This window comes from Adelges cooleyi, unplaced genomic scaffold, assembly GCF_023614345.1.
Source record: "Adelges cooleyi isolate 19-005CV unplaced genomic scaffold, UGA_ACOO_1.1 ACOO_flye_CR_arks_rails_tigmint_CR_PRNA_247, whole genome shotgun sequence".
Taxonomy (NCBI): Eukaryota; Metazoa; Arthropoda; class Insecta; order Hemiptera; family Adelgidae; genus Adelges; species Adelges cooleyi.
In genome coordinates this window covers 5189336-5211042 of record NW_026095912.1, presented here as the reverse complement: position 1 = coordinate 5211042, position 21707 = coordinate 5189336, and the positions used below count along the sequence as shown (strand labels likewise).

The following is a 21707-nucleotide window of genomic DNA, read 5'->3' as shown; positions in this document are numbered from 1 at the left end:
TAATTGTGTATCGTTTCCAAACTCCACTTCGCCCGCACAGAGTACTTGATACATGGAAACAGATTCCTCCAAAGGAAGTGCAAGATTTTGAATGTCGATTGACATAAGCTGATGTGTTGTCGTTGCCATGGTCAGCATGGCCTGTTGAATAGCTGATTGACCACACATCCTATTTCCGAGTACAATAAACGTGCCGTCCTCGGGAAACAAAGTATGTAATATATGCCGGTTTTTATCATAACTAGCAAAAAAGTCTTGCACAAATTTCATCACAGTTTCGGTTTCAGAGTCTTCATTCATGCTAAACAAAAATCATAAATAATTTTATAAAATAAGTAATATTTGTTCTTCTGGCACTTAACTCTCTTTTATAGATTTTACTCCCATCACAACACCTTGAGACACCTGTGTTTGTTTTTACGAGCATTATTATTGCTTTTTTAATTTTATAGGAAATCAAAATTGTTTGCACCTAGTGTTTTCAAATAATTTAACATTAAAACGTGAAAATGAAGACAGAAGATTGGATTTAATATTATCTAAATATAGTAATGATAATGATTTGGCATTCTAGTGCACAGATGTAGTAAGTGCACATTTTTCAGAAATTAAGTGATGAATCGCAGTATATTCTTAATAGCCTCCAACACATTGTGTACAAATATTAGAAGCAAAAACGTCTATAGTTTGATGTCGAGGATATAGAAGTTTATTAAATAACTACATGATATGGAACAATACATTTTCAAATATCTTGCTTGAACAATTTTATTTAATTTTCCTTGTAAATGGAAATATATTTTATTTGATTTGGAATCGTATCGTACCGTCAAAACTATTTACAGAACTAATGCCTGAACTATTGACTTATTATAATCATATGAAAAAAAAACATTAAAACTATGTCCTAAAGTTAAAAATGGGGGGGGGGGGAAATTATTATAAAAAGTTCCTTACCTGTAGCCGTAACAAGGACGTAAGACGTCAAAAAATACTAAATACTAAATATCAAATCTTAATGGTAGAGCATTAAAATCGTAAACATCAACAAGAAAGTCACCGCACCAGTCAATAATGATAAGACCATTGCCGCTAAACAGAAAATGTCCTGTACTTCTATAAAGCATTCAGCATTGCAAAGGCGGTTATAAATTCACCTCGAGCCATACATATTATTGTGCATCCCTTGAGGTTATCACCATGACCGAAAAAATTAGGTAATTCAGTGGTAAGTGGTGACCAAGAAATGGCCGACAGCGTTCCCGGGCGGCTGTGTATTCGTAACGGGAAATCACCAGCAGCCATGTTGTGAAAATGTTGAGCGCTGGTTGCTGACATACCTGTTTCAAAGCTGTCACGGTTAACACAATACCGTATACTTATCACAGAATAAATGTATTCCATGTCCTGTAATGCTATCAGGTACTAATTACCCAATTACCGTCAATGTTGATCCAACGATTGAATATTTTGTATTTATTATTGTCATTGCTATTATGTATTTAATAATTATTAATTTATATAATTATTATATGAAGTGATGATTAGCCTTCAAAATGTATTCTGACTTGACTCACTAACCATTGTTTCACGCATTGATCCAGAAAGCATTATAGTTCCAAATAAGTTAATATCCAGAAATGCCCCATTTGGCCGTGAATAAATACTTATTAACTAATTTTGTATAATATATAACTGTTTTTGATATTACCATGTTGATATTGACCAAAGTTAGTTCATTATAAATATCTCGTAATTGAATATATTATCTTGTATTAAATTTTATGCATAATATGATAATTATTATATGTTTATCTAATAATACCTTTTTATCTTGCATCTATCGACCCACGTATATAATAAGCCTATTTTGGGTACATGTATTTATTAAAATACAACAAATATGTGTTTTTGAAGGTTTATTCATGACTAATGTTTACTGGGATATGTTACATAATAATCTAAACTAATACCTATATAATAATAAAACCTGCTTTGTTTCTGGTAGGCTTACGTATAGTACTGCTTTTAACAAATCGAATGTACCTTCTTATGTTGTCTTTTGAGTGTTACGTTATAGTTCACGGAATTCATTAGCTTCTTTAAATTTCTTGTTTGCCAAAGTTTGTTTAAATGAATCATAAATTGCGATTATGATTAATCATTAATAATATCTATGGAACGATATTATTATAGTTTTATCCGTACCTAATCATGATTTTTTTTTTAAATGTATAAACTTTAAAAAATAATAATAAAATAACAAAACATTATATTTAAAAAAAAAATTACAAACCAACTTCTATTGTTTAGGTACAAAATTTACCTTATTATAATACAAGTATACATGCCGGGTTTCTTTTGATATTAATAAAAACATGATGTCTGTGTATTTTTTACAACTGCTAGCACATTTTCAATAATTTAAGTCGTTGACAATTTTTATCATTATTATTACCTCGTTGTAGTTTTTAACTTTTTAGTTACATGGTTCATTAGCTTGCGTTTCAATGGATCCAGTTGAAAATTGAGATTCTTTTTGATTTTTTTTTTCTAAGTGATTCATTCTCTTATTACTGGTAAACCGTCTAATATGACTAATTTAGGGAGCTTTCTAATACATTCACTGCGCCATACGCTTTCGTCTAATGCTTCAAAAAGAGGATTTCCTGTAAGTAAAACAATCATAATACTTAAATTAACATTATAACGACAATAATAATTCAAAATAAATACTACAAAGCTGTCACATACCGACAAATAACAAGTCTTGAAGGCTTTCCATTTCGGCAAGTTTATTTACTTCGGCCCATTCTTTGACGCTATTGTTGGACATGTACAGGACTTTAAGCTTGCGCATGCCTAAAATGCCTTTCATTTTCTCTATGAAGTTATACGATATCCACAGTTCTTCCAATGTGTCAGCCAACGATTCTAATCCGGTGAAAGCCTTAATGTAGTTGCGGCCGAGGGATAGAATTTTTAGATTTCGCAGAGCCGATAACCCGTTTATTTTCTCAATCATGTTCGTACTCAGTGATAATTTTCTAAAGACACGTCATCATTGTGCATAATGGTTTTAGTGTTATAAAAATTAGCATCAAGAAGATAAATGCTTACTCGCAGTTAACTAAAACCGACAAGCTACTGTCCATTTTTTCAATGGGTGGCCACTGAAATTGCAGACCGATCGATTTGGCTTCTGTTGCTGATTCCTTGTTGTCATCTTCCCACTTTTTTATCGCGTCCTTTATTGTGGTTGCCTTCAAATCCTATAAAAAAAATGTATCCAACTTTTTAGAATCTAACCAAAACTTTATCACTTTACTGAGTATAAAATAAGTATGTAACTCACTCCCATTATGGTTCGCTTTTGTTTATATTATGTTATTAATCACTTATCAGTTTTCATTTCAAACATATTATGTTTATTTGTCAATACTTATGTTTACTGTGCACAGAACAGCAGGTAGTATCCACATTAAATATTGAACTTCGGTTGCTAGGGTTACAAGAACGCAGTTATAAGTACAGTAAATTAGTATACTGTATAGTAAGAATACCTTTAGGTACCGAATTGTATTTATCATACGTACATTTTAGATTTTTGTTTTAAAGCCGTGTACAGAGTTCCAATTACTATTAGAACGGCCTGATTAAAACAATGCTTTAAAAAGCATAGTAGAAAGAGAGTGTTATGGTTTTTTTACGGGTTTGCACGAAATGGTTTAGCAGAAATGCAAGTTATTTTTAGTTAATTAATTAAATTCTTAAAATTATAAGCAAATTTATGGTTAAAAGCCTAATAAAAATAAATACATTACTACTAAATAATAATACTAAATTCAAGTCACATTTTTACACATATACCCCAACACTATTAATCGGTTTATTGTGTAATAATAAATAATAGTCATAATATGCGCTATGCGAGTTATTAGAGTTTCCTGTGCAAATAAAATATATGATAACAATAACAATGTACCTATTTTAATACTTAATAGACATACATTGGCATAGATCTGCGGTTTCCTGTAACAAAAACCAAATTATAGTGTCCAATTAAGTCCTAAATATTTCTTTCAAGGATATCCGTAGACTCTTACGAAGTCAACTCGACTGGAGCAATATATTCTCGTTAGGTACCTACCTATATTCATATAATGTTGTTTATCCACGAAAGAAGGTATGTATACAGGTATGTTAATAATTAATTTAAAAACGTTGTAAATGTCAATTGTATTCATTGTATAACGCATGTGATAATAACTATAGTCGCTCATGATTGATTTTTAATAGGAAATGGCAAAATATGAAAGTAGTATTGTAATTCAAATGAATTGAAATATGTCAATGTTTTTTTCAGGTTAGTTTATATTAGCTTTAGAATCAAATTTGACCAGTTTACAATTCATTAAGTTTATAGGTAGGATCCGGAATTTTCGGTTTTTACATACTCGTAATAATATAATTATTATATATATTATACGGTTTGATAATTTGCCGTTATCTATAAATTGAAGCAACAACTGAGAATAGATCACTTTCGCCTTTGATTACTGTTCCATCTGGAACTCCATTTCTCTCCCTTGGTGTTGGTTATTTTTATGAATGATCTTAGTAAAGCAATCCAGTTTTCTCGGTGTCTTCTATTTGCCAATGATTTAAAATTGTATTTAGAAATAAAGACTCATTCTGAACCGAGTACGTCTTAAAGCTGTATTACGGTCAATAATAGAATATGGGTTTATAATTTGGGCCACCGTGCCAAAAATTGGTTTCAAATTTACAAATTAGAAAGCCTACATACAATCACGTTTTTTTGAGAGTATTAGCTTATAAAACTGGAAGTGCTGCTAAAGATTTGAAATTTATCGTTTCTAGTAATAAATTAAAATATAGTCTCTCTGCCGTCGGAAGGCCGCTGATATTTTGTGGGTCCATTAATTGATTGTTAACCTAATTGATTGTCCTGAATTACTGTCTAGAATTAATTTTAATGTCCCTGACGTTTCCTTGCGATCCTCTCTAACATTTTATACTCTTACATTATTAGAGCTATAGTATAAATGCTCCAATCAATTATATTTAAAATGAACTATAAGTGTCACCCAAAACATTGATCTGTATTACATCAGTTTAGTCGAGTTGAAGAATAGTTAAAATGTATATTAACTTTTATACTTTTTTCAGATTCTTTTAGCATGTTGTTTTTGTACAAATTTTATTAATATTTAGTATTCTCGTAGCCCAAATTAGAATTTATTTATAAAAATAAAAAAATAATAAATAAAATTGCTCGAAGTCTATAAAAAATATGTTGAGAAAAAGCCATGTAGAATTGTATAAGTGTAACTTCTTCTTAATATGTGTTTAAAAATGGTTAGCTTGATATTAATTTTATCGAAAAATTGTCTATACTTTACTCCTTAATAAAATAGGTGGTTTAACGGCAGTCGTAGACGTTTAATTTTTGTATTATTTTCGTTAGTAAGGCAATAATCAGATATTGGCGAAATACAGTATTTATTTGACAAAATAAAGTATACAAAATATTTTTACACGTATTTAATCAAATAACTTATCTAATTAATTTTTAGTGTAATTGAAAATCAATGGTAATACCCAAATAAATATAGCTACAGTTATAATATAACGCTTAGGTAACAGAAAAACTGGCACTGCAGTATAAATAATAATTGATATAATTGTATTTCACAATTTCTATCTTAAAATCCAATTACTTACTGCAAAAACGAAACAAGATTATTTTGAGACATAAAATACAAAATACTGAAAAGTTTTTCAAACACATGTAATTTAAATACTTTTATTTCAAATACTGTCCAATATTGTTTTGTACATATTATATTGATATACGCATGTAACGTGATTTCAAAATTTACCGCCAAACAATGACTTCTTCAAAAAATGATAACGTTTACCACAATATCATATCACTCGGTCTTGGTCGCGTACGATTAATCACCGTGCCGGTTGCAGCTGCTGCGTGTGACGTGTCCCTACTTGTTCGATTGCCGTCATCGCCTTGTGTAGACTGCAGTGTGTACGGTGTGATCGGACCCTAATGGTGGTTTTATTATTCATTTTTCCTCAACGATTTAGACATTTGTCATTGTCACCGCAACCGCAGTGTATTGTCTAAGTTTTCCGCAGTGCAGTCGTGGCACACACACACACAAATGCACTCGTGTATGTACTTGTACACAAGGAAAATAATGATATTGCATTGTTGAAATTGTTATTTTTTTTTCTTTATTCGTTCTTAACCCAAGACGGATAAAACAAAATCAGCCACATAAATACCATCACAGTTTTCATATTATAATCATCTAAATATAATAATATAAGAGTAAAATATATTAATAATAAAAATATGCGACTACAAACGAAAGAGTGTAGTTGATTTTGATGTTTCGGACAGCGGGCATAATAATATAAAATAACTGTATCGCTTTTTGTGGTCGTGGTATTTTATTTCTTTTATTATTGTTTTTTTTTCCGCCTCGTACAAAGCACTCTTCTGGGCATGACGAATCGCGGAAATATTGTATTATTATTATTCTTATGAAAATCCTTATTACTCATAAGCTATAGCATTCTAAATGGACGCGAGATTATCGTTATCAGCAGAAACATTACCAGCGGTTTCGTTTACTTGTCTTCTCGATTAGAATAATTATTGTTTTATTATTATTACCATCGACCGTCGACCGTTTCGATAATAGGTAATAATTAAATTATTATTATTTTAACAGGTAGACGTTTTTTTTTTACAAAATAATATCTAATATTATTATTATCAGGTTTATTGTTCGTCTAAAGCTTTACCGTTGTCGTTTTTTTTTTTTGTTATCATTACAATCGCAGAACAGATGGAACGAGCTGGTTTCACCGAATTCGTCTGAAGTCTGAACAACAACAAACAAATTTGATTCAAAAATTCCGTCTGAGTTCGACATTTAACTCAACGGTAAACAGAGGAGTTGAATCTACAGTGGTCTAAGCTTCTTGAATTTGCCTGGTAAGTGTATCGATAAATCTACATTTTTTTTTTTTTTAAACAAACCACAGTATGTTCAATGCTCGACCACTATATAATTTGAATAATAATTATTAATTCCTCGGTCAAATTCGTTAAATTATTGTCGTTTTACATGTACGCAACAAACTCTCTTACCACTCGGTCATCGATTTGTTTTAGTTTCCAGTTTTCCTCAAAACTTAACTTAACCATCAAGTATTAAGATTGGTCCAACAGTAAATGAGTTGTCTTAATAGCGCCACTAACAACTGTCAGTACCTAATTTTCTGTTTGTTGGAACAATCTGCTTTCAAAGTCAGTCATTTAAATAAAATTGTCAATGTCAATGTACTCATTCGATCGTCTGTGACTCGAAAAAAATCTAATCGCCACTTCCATAAATCTGGTTTGGTAGATTGTAGTCTTGGAAAACTATTTTTGTATTTTGAAGAAAAATATATTTGCTTATGTTTTAACCAATCTTTGTTTTCAAACTACCGTTCACGTTTTCTTATCAAATATTCATTATCATTTTGTGTACATAGTCTATAAATTAGGAATTATCCGAGTTTTAAATTATATTATCAGTTTTCCTGTACTCTTAATAATATACTCTTTCCATATCAATAGGTTTTATTTTTTATTTAACAATAAAGATATAATTATATAGAAAAATGTATAAAGCATCTATTACATATATTTATAGATTTGAACCTTGTAATTTTGTGTTAAACTTCTATTTGGTTATGTAGATATAGACTTTTTTATCTGATGGCTTACCATTTATAGATAGTAGAAAAATTATGTAATAGGTAACAATAGATAATTATTATTCTTATATCGTATTGTATGGTTTGTTTTTTCCATTTTTACAACCGACACATAATTATTAGTATTTTTGTAATTTCTTGATAGTTTTTTATTTAACTGGTATTTTTCTTATTTCTGATTAACGTATAAAATGTTCATTTTTTACTTCCAAATGTGGCTTATCATTTCTTACAATTATTAGGACCTTCAGTAAGTTTAAAAAAAATACTTAATAAACTGACTTATGTATTTGAAAATATTACTACATATAATTTTAAACATTTTTAGGTAAAATCTTAAGCTGGTCTAATTAGTTCTATTTAATTAATGTTTCAACAAAACATTATGTAACCATTTCGACTGTTCTATAGACTATTTAAAATCTCTAATACTGAAATTGTATTCCTCTTTTGACTGCAAAACAAATATTTTAATCTGTGATAAATTTTAAGCAACTTTGTTTATTCTCGTCTGTGCCTTTTTCCTTTGATATGTGTTTTTTGGAACCATCCCAGTCTATTTGATTAGTCACCTATTTTTCACCTATTTGTGTGCCAAAACAATTTTGATTAACAGTTTTAATAATTTAGAATTCCAGTAGTCCATAACCTATGCCAAAAAAGCTATTTTGTAAATGAAAATATGATTAGCTTGATCGTTTTTACCTTGTTGCATGTTTAAATAGTCTTATTACTTGTTGTTTAAAATAAACAAAGTATTATGGAAAGTTTAAAAATTCCCTAAGCTTTACTATAAAAATGGTAAAATTAACATTTAACGTGTAACAATTTTTTTTAAGCTGATTTCATAAGCATTGTTTCAAGTGATTTTTGTTTGCAGGAAACCCTTTCATTGGTTATCGTTTTAATTTTAAAAGCTTTGCCAATGTTCTCGGAAACTTAAAATTATAAAATGGATAATGACATTATCATGTTATACAAAATGCTTAATTTTTCTAAATGTTTGAATTTGTATCTGCGATGAAATCATATTATGACCTTAATTATATTATCTATAGTTCATTTACTTTACACTTATAAAGATAAATAAAAGGAAAATTCATTACTTAAAATTACATTTTCAAGTATGTATTTTATCTTGTGCAACATCTTAGAAATTCATAAATTCTTTTGCTTGTATTCTAGGTATTATTTCTGCTAGTTTCATCTAAAAAGTTTACCGTTTAAATAATGAAGAACTGAAATGTATAATGAACGCATATTTTAATATCAAGTACTTACCTACATAATACTTTCAGTATAACTTAACAAAATATTAATGTAAACTTATTATTGTAATACATATATTTTTTTTTCATACAGAAATATGCCTCTTTTTGGGAAATCTCAGAAAAATCCAGTTGAAGTGGTGAAGCAATTAAAAGAAGCTGTTGTTGCGCTGGAAAAAGGAGATAAAAAACTAGAAAAGGTAAAGAACACTTAATATTCAACTCATTCAAATTTTTCAACCTAGAAAAATATAACTTATTATATAAACATGCCAATTATTAACAATTTTGTAATGTAACAGATTTCATTACTTAATTTTTTTTTTTATTTTACAAAAACAATCTATACAAATATGTATGTACAATAAGTTTTTTTTTTATCTAAACTATAACAGGGTATGTATATCTTGAAAAGGAAGCTACCCATTGGTAACACCTCTATACTTAATTATGTAGATCAGAATAAAGCATTTATTAAAAGGCACAATTTTATAAGAACGAATCAGTTTAAATAGATTTTAACTGTGTAAATTTCTTTCAGCTCAGTTTATATTAGCTTAAAATTAATATTTATACTCCAAAAATGCAAACAAAAAAATGTGTATGACTTCTGCGCATTATATCCTTTTTGCCCACCAAAATGGTCATGAATGTTATAAAATAGTATGTTGATGGGATCACTAATTTTTCGTAACTTTTGACAGGTTTAATCTTAAAATGAAATAAGAAATGAATAAAATTTTATAATTTTGTTTTGCATTTTATTGATATGAGCAATTTTAATTTTTAACTTTAAAAAATTTAATGCGAAACTAAACTAAATTTTAGTTAAGTAAAAATATTCATTCAGTTGAAGTATGACACTAAAATATCTGCCATTGAAACTGATAACTTGCTATAAAAAAGTTTCAGCTGTATCTGTAAATCACACAAAAATCAGTCAGTTATGTACAATACTTACAATTTTTGTACTCAATATAATGTAATGAGCAAGTTTACTCTGTAATTACAATTCATTTGGCAAATTATGGGTATTCTTTTTTTCACTTAATATTAACCTGTCAAAATTTCATTGAAATCGATAACCTCTCATTTTTAAGTGTAATTCAAAAAATTATTTTCCTTTCTTAATTTCAAAATAGAATATTTTTTTTAAACGTTTTGTAACACGTTATTTAAGTAAAATTACTTAGCGCAGAATTTAATGAAATTAAATAACTAGTTTTTTTTACTACTGCAATTAATATTGCAAATAAATATATTTTTTTACTTTTACATCTCAAACTGTCAGCGAGACCAAGAAGGGCATTTACGAGTTAAAATGTTTAAAATTGATTTTTTTGAAAACTGTTTATTGAAACGTGTTTACTTTAATATGTAACACTTTTTTCAATTAATTTAATGAGCTATTTTTCAAAATATAAAGTTGCCTACTTTATAAAGTAAATTAGTACCACAGAATGCAAATTGTTCTGTAACAGATATTATAATATCCTAAAGTTTTGAAAATTGAGTCTGTGTCCTCAATAACTATCCACATTTAACAATTTAAAAACGAAATTTTGAAAGAAAAAAATACTTGTTATTTATTTGTAATAAAAGTCAATTTATACCATAACATTACTTGAGGATTGAGCTTATTTTATCAATTGTTATTAATAGTAAAGAAATAAGATATTTTTTAATTTATTTTGTTAGCTTTTTATAGAGATATTTTGAAACAAGTTTTTTTCTATGAAAATCTTTCTTCTTGTTATCTTCTATGTTAATCTTTTATATCAAATAAATTTTATCTTAACTACGCGACTTTTTAAAAAAAATGTACATAACTTTACCATTGTACTTAAAAACTAAATTGATTTTTTCCAGCTTCACAATGTAACATACACATAATAACAACTCATAAATTATAAATATAACCTTCTTCTTAGTAGTTCACAGTCACATTCATAAAAGTGCGGGTTAAAATAATATTATCAGATGCTTTTAGAATACATTGGGTGTATTTTAAATAAAATAAAATTAAAAAATTTACAAAGGCATTTGTTTTAATTGTGTTTTACTTTTAAGGCTCACAACACAAATTATCAGTTGATAAGTTTATAACAATGGCATTTTAAATTTTAGGCACAAGAAGATGTTAGTAAAAATCTTTTGATCATAAAAAATTTGCTCTATGGAACTGCAGACACAGAGCCGCTGTCTGACATTGTCGTTGCTCAGTTGGCACAAGAAATGTACAACAACAATTTGTTACTAATGCTGATACAAAATTTAACAAAAATAGATTTCGAAGTAAGTTAATTGCGATGAATGTACTTAATAGACATTTGATGTACGATACTTTTATTTTAATTTTATTAGGGTAAAAAAGATGTTGCTCAAGTGTTTAACAATGTTCTTCGTCGACAACTAGGCAGTAGATCGCCTACTGTTGAGCACATTTGTGCAAAATCAGAGATTCTATTCACCCTTATAGCTGGGTAAGTCCGCCATTAAGAACTCCTCTTACTTATGCCAAATTTAAATTAAATCTATTTATGTGGTTTTTTTTTAGTTACGAACATCAAGAAATTGCATTAAACTGTGGTACTATGCTACGAGAGTGTGCTAGGTATGAAGCCTTAGCAAAAATTATGTTGTATGCAAAAGAGTTTTTCAATTTTTTCCGTTACGTGGAAGTGTCAACGTTCGATATAGCCTCGGACGCCTTTTCCACTTTTAAGGTTTGATTTTTCCGCATTCTCATATTTTGTCATTACTAATTGCGTATTGTTTTTAGGAATTGTTAACTCGACATAAGCCTCTTTGCGCCGAATTTCTCGAAATGAACTACGACAAGGTGTTTGTTCACTATCAACAGCTACTTAACTCTGAAAACTACGTTACAAGACGACAGAGCTTGAAATTACTTGGAGAACTGCTTTTAGATCGTCACAATTTTACTGTCATGACTCGTTACATATCAAACCCAGACAACTTAAAATTAATGATGAACATGTTGAAAGAAAAATCTAGAAATATACAGTTTGAAGCATTCCATGTTTTCAAGGTATTTTTAAAAATTTGTATTTATTCAGTACTTAGTCAAAAAGTTAGGTCAGTAAAAAAAAAGAAAAAAAAAAGAGCTATTTATTTTAATCTATATTTCTATGATAGATTAAGACTAAAATCTTACCAATTATTCCTCTTAGTTTTTTAAATGAGTCAGTTTTGTTTTAAGGTTGTATGACTTAAAACAAATTATTTAACATAAAACTTATAATTTCAAAACTATAATTTTTAGCGATGCGTTAGCTAAGAAGATTTTAGTTTTAATTTTTTTTTTTTTTTTGTGAAGCCATGATAACTTTTTTTTGTATGAACCGATTTACTTGAGTAACAACTCTATCAATCTGTAATTGTATGTGATTGATACTATTGTGGGTCAGATGCATGATTGAAATATAAAATATACATGGTTATTATATATTATATCCTTCTTCATCAAATATTCGATGATAAAATCAAATATGTCAGCATAAAAATTTATATATTTTGCAACTTAAAATTATGACACTATAGTTTTTTTAGGTGAAGTTTAAAGATAATGGTCTGCAAATTAGTCCAAGAGTAGATGTAGAACGGGGCTATACATTTTACAATTTTCCTAAAAATCTGTAGACAAACTTTTTATTATTAAGGAAAAATACAAAAAAAAGAGAAAAATTATACTTTGACCCTAATCGTATACTCCCTTATACTAAAAATACATTTTTTAGCACTTGGCATAATTACAATAATTTTATTGATATATGTTATTCAACCATTAAAGTTTCACATCGAAGCGTTTATTTGAAAGTGATTTTATCATTTTGAGTTGTAATAATTTGTATAGACCTGTGACCTCATTTGATCGACAATCACATGTATAATTTGGTCGTTTGTAATTATATTGTTTAGTTTTTCGTTAACATTCTTGAGTGGATGTTATCTTCATAGATTTTTCCAAGGCCTTTAACCTACAACTTAACGTTGCCAAGGCCAGGTTATATGACCATCGTCCTTACTATCCTTTTTTCAATTATGTCATTAATGTGTTAATTCGGTCCCTGTATTCAAGTCGAAAACGAAATGAGTCATGTACACAAAAGCTAAGAAAATACTTCAATTACTTGATTTTATACCATTCACTTATTTTATATTATTCCAATGATAAATTCAAAAAAAACAATTTTAAGTCCTCCTTTTTTATGTTTGTGACCCAGCGCTAATATCATTCAACTGAGAAGGAAAGGCTAGAACTAAAATATTGTCATTTCTCAGGGTTTAATATTAAGTTGTTATTCTGATCAAATAATAGCTGTCGATATTATTGTTTATTGCATCGGTTGTTTTTTGAGTGTATTTCTATTTTAGGTTTTTGTCGCCAATCCAAACAAGCCTAAACCTATTCTCGATATTTTGCTTCGCAATCAAGACAAGCTCGTCGAGTTTTTAACACGATTTCACACGGAGAGATCCGAAGACGAACAGTTCAACGACGAAAAAGCTTATCTAATCAAACAAATCAAAGAGCTTAAAGCAACATCGACCGATCAGTGATCTCCATATGTGAGACAGCTTTGTATAAATTAGGGGTATTGATTAAATTATGATAAAAATTTGGTGGCGCATAGATTTATTTTTTAAAAGTATACATTACATACATAATTTAATCCTGCTTTTTGTTACAAAATCATTTAATTTTCAAAAAAAAAATATTCTAACAAAAAAAAATTGTATGCAAAAGAAAATATATTTATGTATCTTTTTTCTAATTATGGATGTATAATTTTTTTTATTTATAATTTAGTTTTTTTCTTTGTCGGTTTTTATAATATTAATAATTTAAATGTAGACTAACAACGTTATTTGCTATTGTATGTATATTGACGTTATAGAAAAAAAAGATCTACGCTATATTGTTAGTAATAAAAAAAAAATAAAAAAATTAACAACCCTAAAAACATATTTTGAAATATAGAAGTATGTATATAATAAAACAATATATACCTGAATGAGAATTTTTGTTTTAAGTTTCTAGTGTTTGTATATGTGTATTTTTTTATTCTTATTAATTATTGAAAAATGGAAAATTAATTTATTATTTATGTAGTACAATCTTTAAAATTAAAATACAAATAAATTATAGTATATTTTTTCTTTTTTTTTAATAGACATTATCTGTATTGTGATTTAATTAATATGTCCATCGTTACAATATTGTTGATTTATTTGTGTTACAGAAATATGAAAAATTATATAGTATACACTTATTTTAATTTTATCATTAATATATTGTAATTATATGGTATTTTTATATTCCATCATTGACGGTTTTATGATTTTTTATTACCTTTACAAATTTTCCAGACGTCTACTTAATCCGCCACAGGCTACAATTAATATATTAAACCAAATATCGAGATTTGTTATACCGCTGCTAACCAGAGAAAAGAATAGTTTACTATAAGGCGAGACGTGGTGTGTTTTACTTGTAGGTACCATATTGAATTTTACACAAAAGTACGAAAGGGCCAGAGGGATATCTTTGTTTGCTCTATCTTTCTCTTTGGTAAGCCTTGGTATGTTTTGAAGTAATTGTATAATTGTAAAAGTTTTTGAAGAAATTAAAACCATTAAGTGTTTTGATACAATTTATAAATATTTTATATTTTATACAACAAATAATACACTCAACAAATAAAATACAATCATATAAAGTATAGAAATAAAAAAAAAAAAGACTTAAAAAGTTCTTAGTTAAAGCTAAGATTTAAAAGTTAATTTTTTAAATAAGAGTAAATAGGAATTTTTTAACAGACCCTTGGTCATAAGTAAAAAATTATAAAATAAACAAATAAATAATAACAAATAATAAAACACATAGGTAATTTTAAAAAACACACAGGTGGCATCTCAGTTTTGAAATTAGTTTCTTATATATTTTTATGAGCCAATTTCTAAAGCTCAAATGTGAAGAAATTGGAAGACGATAAAGACTTATTCAATAATATAAATCACAAAAATTGGCTATAGAGTATAACGCTAAATTACACTAATCCAAACATTTAAATTAGTTTTTTTTTTAAATTTCATACAATACTTTATTTAAATACATTTTTCTTTACTTAATACATATAACCTGTTATTTTAAACAAAAAAGTAACTGGTTTTTTAATATATATATTTTTTTTAAGTAATACGTCAGCAACTCCGATCTAGGCTGGTCTAAAAATTAATTGTTTTTGAAAAGTTTGGCACTTAATTGTTCCTAATAGAATACATTTTTGATAATAGGGTCGATGACTTTCTTGCACTCCCAAACTAATTTACTATTAATTGAAATATCAAAACAAATATATATTCAACGATGCTGATAAAAAAACTAACTATATATGAAATATATAGTTTCTCAAAAATTTAAAAGCTATCTCTAAAATACTAAAAAAAAAAAAGTATTAAAATTATTAAATCATTTTTTCATTTAATTTCTGACTAAGTTAAGATAATTTTTTAACGATTCTGGAATCGCTAAATTATTTATTTCGCTTTTTAATAGCTTACTTAGCTTATTGTTTTGACGATCAGGGATAAAATTACATGGATATTTTTTGGTTATGTCAATGTCTTGTAACCAGTTCGGTAGTGCATTAAAACCATCGAACCTACTCTTTGAAGGTGGCTTGTTAATCATTGGTAAAAACCGACTTGTTCTAGTGCCCTCATATTGCGTTCCTAAACATGTGCCAACATCACCGTCACTTGTCATGGTATGTATTTCATCTATAACAGAGCCAAGACCATTCTCTTCAGATTGAGATAGCCAGCTAAATAACATTCGTTCTTCACTCGTATTGCAGCAAGAAGACGTGGTTGGACTGTTTGATATTGTCGGTACTGTGGGCGCAACTCTTGCATTTTCGGGTTCAGGCTCAACATCTGTAGAATTACATTCACTCAAATTAGGTTGAGGGTATTTGATAAGAAATAGAAGGTTATCTTCAGTATCAGCTTCAACATCTAATAGTTAAAATATTAATACTCGAAAGACTAAATACATGTTATTTAACTAACATTTTATAATAAAAAATTGTAGTAAAAATGAATAGTTGGAAATTAACCTATTTTAGATTGCAAAGACTTACTCAACTTATTTTGGTTAATATAAAATTTGAATTCAAAAACAAAAAGCTTACTTTGTTGATTCGAAGTCTCATTTTCTTCAGAATTAGTTTCATGATCTAATGGTGACATAAAAATTCATTATCAATAGTCAAAATGTTAAAATTAAAATTGTAATTATAAAAATATTGATAAGAAAATCATTAATTTTATTTTAAAGAAGGTCAGATTCCCCAAAAATAAAATGTGTAAATACAAAGTCAGAAAAATGAGGCATCTATTTATTTAAACAAATTTAAATGTAATAAATACAAATTGACTGATACTATTTTCTTTAATAAAATAATTTTTTAATTAAATAATAATTAAATTTGAAAAATTAATTAGATTAAGTGCAAATCAAAAAAAAAAAATTAATATGTATTTACCTACTTAAAATATATTAGTAGATAGTTAGGTACAACATTTTTAAGATTAATACATGGGCTATTATCCTAAAATGTGATAATAATGGATTGTCATTAATTTTCATCTTGAGTAGATAGAACAAATAAATATTTATTAATAGCATTTTTTCAACATTTTTAAATAATTTCTTCCATCGAAAAATGGGACAGCGTTTTTCTCTTTCTAGGATAATGTCCCATATTATGTTGTAAGTAAAACCAGATAAAAAACAAGTATGTATGCAAACCATATTATAGGTTTTAAAAAAAAGGAAATACTTATACTCATAACAACTTTTTTTTAAAAAGTATATAAAAAAGTACTACAAACTAATCATATATAATTACTTCTAAAAATATTTACTTGATATTTAAATAAGTGCCCAGACCCAATAAGAGTTTACTAGATTCATTTTTCTTAAAATTACATTAAAATTAGAAAAACTTGAGACTTACTTAAATTTGTAATGTTTGTACGTGTGGCAGGGATTTCTTCAGAACTCATTACACTAAAATGAATGTCATTGTTGAGCATCGGAAAAGTAACATCTAATATAAAACAATTATTAACAATGATCAAAATTGCATTATGAGATAGCGACAATAAGCCAAAACAACATTTTCTTACTGTGATAAGGGAACTCCCACGGTTCAGCTGTGAAATTAGAAGCAAATATTGTATCCATATAATCAGCATATATAAATTCCGGTTCTTCTAGTGGATATTCTTCCGAAGTACACATTGTTTGCATTTGTAGGGACGGATATTTATTCAATAATTTATCACGTAATAACGAACGCACCTTAAATCTGCATAGGTCTTGTAAAGTGTGGGGCTCGACGGTGACTATAAAATAAGTTATTTCATTACGATTAGTAAAATTCATTATTTATTATTAATTATTAATTAAAATATAATTTGTTTCTCAACTCGGTTATGTTGAACATTACATTTTTTTTTTTATGTGTTATGTCATTATAAATAACTTTTTTAAGATGTGAGAATTATTTTTTTTGTCTATATTTTTCAAAACTATGTTTTATAAACTTGAAAAATATAAACAACAAAATACAATTTTTTTTTTAATTTTAAACATCTCTAAAACTTTATACACTTACTTCTTTTTCACAATTACAAAGCAGTCATAAAAACTTTAAAAAAATATAAAAACGTTTATAAAACGTATGCATTGCTTGAGGGACTGCCCTGACTAACTAAATAGAAGTGGGGTTTGAAACCCAATTAAACATATAAAATAGTGAACAACTTGTCTACTTACAAGATGGTGCTGGATTTATAGCAAACTTTGCCGGCAAGTGCATTAGTTTTTTAACTAGCATTGGGAATAATTTTGTTTCGCTCCATGTACTTTCATCAATTCGCTTACATTTTAAGTGTTCGTTTACGGTCATTGTGATTAAAATTCCACCAACCTAGAAAAAGGAGGTATGTAAGCTATATTTTGCACTACAAACGCACGGCACATATTGCGTATGATATTTTGAAAAACAATTATTATTACCTTGACAAGCGACCTTATGAACATTTGATACTCAGGTTCAACAACGGCCCCACAGTAAACTCTATCGTACATACCCGTTAGTGACAGATCAATTACGTTTCCTGTATTTATAACAAATCACTTTAAAACATTTTTGTCAATCTGAAATATTTTTTTTTAATAATACATATTATTTAATATTACCTGCCACAAATTTTGGTTCACAAAAATCATAATAATCCATTGCCGCTGCATTCGATTTATACTGTTCTAGTTTGCTGTAAGCGTACTTCACGAGATAGCTGGAAATTTCAACACCGTGGTTGACACCGTACGGACCTGAATAAATAATTGACACAAATAATATTTTATAATCAGTATGAAGTTGTACTCCTTTTCATGATTATGTCATTTTTCAAGGCGCACACTATATTATAATATTATAAAAGATAAAATGTACATCAAACACTTACCGAGCAACAGGCCGGCCATAATGTTCAAACAACCGACACCGGAACCGACGTTCAAAAATGCATGTCCCGGTTCCAACTCGAGGAACTCCAACGCAAAAGCGTGCACGAACGGCGACGGTACGTTTGTAAGTCCGGACTTCCAAGTCAATAACTTGTAAGCACTGTCCAAGTCTTTCGTGTTGTAATAGATGCCTCGATCGACACCTCTGAACGCCATTTCCACTTTTTTCGTGCAAACCGCTTTTGTATCAACCAAATGGTCGACGAGCTCGTTGTGCGTTCTTGGCATTTCGTCGTGTACTTTCAACATGTTTACTCGAGATTCAAAAATTAAGTTTGTGCTAAAACAGAGTAATATGATAATAAATACATAAATAGATGCCGACAACCGTAACTTACCGTTTCTATTTAAAAACTAAAAAAAATAAACAATATTCGAGGATAAGCCGACTATTAGAGCGCGCTAATTTCCCGGGTTTAAAATATTTATACTGGCTGCAGCTTAGAAGTTGGGTTTATTCCAACTATTGACAAAAATCATAATGAAATCAGTTACCATAGCAACGTGCGCTCACGACGGACGAGCGGTGGCCGGAGGGTTAAGGGGTGAAAATACTATGTATAGAAACAATAAAACGGAGGTAGCGCATGATCCGTTTGGCCTGTCATACTCTGTATTGACCGCGACGCCTTCCTCCGATTTTTATATAAATAGCGATGCGGGTCGCGGGATTTTATGAAAATAATGAATAATATTAAATATATATATACGTACTTACATAGGGGATTCTGGAGTAAGCCCCTCCCCCCCAATAGAATTTGTTGTACTGTCAATCACTAGAAATTGAACTACAGCTCTACAATTATTTATTATAATATACAATGTATCCATGTTAGAAAAACGAGGTACCTGTAGGTATATGTAGTACTCATGATAAAGTTATAATATTCAAATGATACACAAGATTAATTTGTTTTTTTTAAATATAAGAGAAGGACAAATTAAAATGACTTCTTGAAATACGAATGGATAAAGGGATTAACGTAGTGATTGTAAAAATGATGAGAGAACAAAAGAGGGAGGATTTATACATATTATGTATTTTAGATATATAAGGAATAGCGACATTGTTAGAATACATAATTGTAAAAAAAAATTTGCCTTTAAAGTCGATATTTGGAGTAAAAACAAGTTATACCTAACTGGCTAATAATAATGTGAAAAGTGTAGTGTGCTCTTGACAAGATTTATCGAAAAAATTAAATCAATTTTTAGTCTATTTACAGTAATCACTAATCTGTAATAGTAAATAATATGGGTAAAGGTTATTAATTATTTATATTAACTATCGATAATATATGTATTGTTGGTGGGAAAAAAAAGTAAAGAAAAAATTGTGGATGAAAAAGTGTTTTAAAACAAGAAATATTATCATTAACTCTTAAGAATTGCGATTGTCGTCACCTTTTGATTCGTATGGGGTCCATAATCTATGGAACTATTATAGTTATTGGAATATGTTTAGGCCAATTATACAGAAAGAATATACTTATATGTATGTTAGATCTTAATGTATTGACATTAGTTTTGGTAGTATTTACATCAGCATTTTGATGGATTGTTTTTTTTTCGTTTATTAATCATAAAATATGTACTTGCTTTGAAATCCTGTTCTTAAAAATCTTACCATACAGTTTTTAGTGAGTTTATGTGAGCTAGTTTAGCAGTACAAAATAACTACCTACACGGAAAATAATGTCTCCTTGTAATGTTTAATTATAATCATTTTTTACAAGTTATTTTATAGTTGACATTAAGTCTTCAAGCGCCTCAAAAGAGATATTTAGCAACCAAATTAAACATTTTCATAGAATTTATATTAACCTCATGACCCCCCAAATGAAATTTTAAGCAATTATAGTAAAAAAAAACTTAAAATGGTTGTGTGTAATAATTAGTAAAGTAAGTGGGTTTCTTTTAAATTTTCAGCGCCCTTGACAGTGTATTTTTTACTATGTTTCCAACCCAAACTTACAGCTACTAGTATTTGTTTTACTCGGTCCATAATAGGATTAATAATCTAGCAAATAAATCTATTATGAATTTGAAAAATTTGATGAGAATGTCTTACATAATGTCATGTAGCTGACAGCTGTTATTGAATATGTCCAGTATACCTCTTCAATAAAGTAATTTTCTACTTTTTAATATTAAAAACATTTATATAACTTAAATTATAAAAAATGTTTTTCAAAAAGTTGAGTTATTAATATTATAGTTCCTTAAACCCACTGTCAACTTTAACATAATTGCTACACCGTACAAACGCATCAAATACAAGGTATCTGGTATCCGGTATACTGTATGATTAATTACAAAAACAATATACCGGTAGAACATCCTGGCTGCCAGGATAGACACACTAGGTATACCTACCGCTATTAATTATCATCATAATCAAGCTTCACAGGGCTATAAGGCCCAAAGCTGCTACCATGAGATGATGTTTTTTAGACGGATTCGTTGTCCTAGACGGGTCAGTCCGCTATTAATTCTATTATTATTTAATTATTATTGCATACCTTTGTAGCTGATAATCGCGGCGGCGTTGAATAAGATCGAAGTAATTATATGTTAAATATACAGAGTAAGAGTATATGTTATATATAAACTAAAAATACTTAAAAACAATGTTTGGACTATGTTCGACCAGCAACTGCAACAAACACGTTTTGATTTTCAAAGAATCGTCAACGCCCGAAATTCGTGAGCGGATAGAAGTGGTGAAAAAACACAATGCAGCTGCTTGTGTGAAAAGAGGGTGAATTCGCCTGGGGGTTGTCGTGGAATAATAGGTTTTTGTACTGCCATTACCCGAGAACCGAGGGTTTACTCTAGGGCATTTCTGATCAAATTTTGTCGTGACAATAAAACATAATGCACACACATACATGCATAATGCACATCTGCTCCACGTACACCCGGACTGTATCTAGAGGGTGAGAGTATGCTATTGTTATACACTAACCGTTTTTAGGGCAATTCTTTTGTTATAA

The 21707-nt window shown here is 28.6% G+C and overlaps 3 protein-coding genes across 7 annotated transcripts; 1 reads left to right on the top strand and 2 right to left on the bottom strand.

Annotated features, from left to right (window-relative positions):
- Positions 1-2359: 2359 nt before the first annotated feature.
- LOC126836802 (dynein axonemal light chain 1-like) lies at positions 2360-3441 on the bottom strand. The gene is made up of 4 exons (XM_050570446.1): positions 3356-3441; positions 3121-3272; positions 2755-3047; positions 2360-2669 (listed from the first exon to the last, which is right to left on the bottom strand). Exons 1-4 carry the CDS (start codon positions 3359-3361, stop codon positions 2563-2565), a joined length of 558 nt encoding a protein of 185 aa, XP_050426403.1. The 5' UTR covers positions 3362-3441; the 3' UTR covers positions 2360-2562.
- Positions 3442-6165: 2724 nt separating this feature from the next.
- Positions 6166-14058, top strand: LOC126836876 (protein Mo25). 4 transcript variants are annotated; one of them, XM_050570546.1, is made up of 9 exons: positions 6166-6749; positions 6892-7045; positions 9001-9088; positions 9178-9283; positions 11211-11378; positions 11448-11566; positions 11641-11809; positions 11866-12135; positions 13482-14058. In XM_050570546.1, the coding sequence occupies exons 3-9, from the start codon at positions 9066-9068 to the stop codon at positions 13665-13667; spliced, it is 1041 nt and encodes a 346-aa protein (XP_050426503.1). In that variant the 5' UTR covers positions 6166-6749; positions 6892-7045; positions 9001-9065; the 3' UTR covers positions 13668-14058. The 4 variants fall into 4 exon arrangements, with proteins under 4 accessions (XP_050426503.1, XP_050426504.1, XP_050426506.1 ...); XM_050570547.1 differs by having other exon boundaries at positions 6166-6779; XM_050570549.1 differs by lacking the exon at positions 9001-9088 and having other exon boundaries at positions 13482-14055.
- A 945-nt stretch (positions 14059-15003) lies between these two features.
- On the bottom strand, positions 15004-19145 carry LOC126836723 (uncharacterized). Of its 2 annotated transcripts, none has more exons than XM_050570329.1 (9): positions 19050-19145; positions 18651-18991; positions 18382-18516; positions 18199-18299; positions 17956-18109; positions 17304-17522; positions 17132-17224; positions 16304-16348; positions 15004-16127 (listed from the first exon to the last, which is right to left on the bottom strand). In XM_050570329.1, exons 2-9 carry the CDS (start codon positions 18958-18960, stop codon positions 15592-15594), a joined length of 1593 nt encoding a protein of 530 aa, XP_050426286.1. In that variant the 5' UTR covers positions 18961-18991; positions 19050-19145; the 3' UTR covers positions 15004-15591. The 2 variants fall into 2 exon arrangements, with proteins under 2 accessions (XP_050426286.1, XP_050426287.1); XM_050570330.1 differs by having other exon boundaries at positions 15004-16046.
- Positions 19146-21707: the final 2562 nt, after the last annotated feature.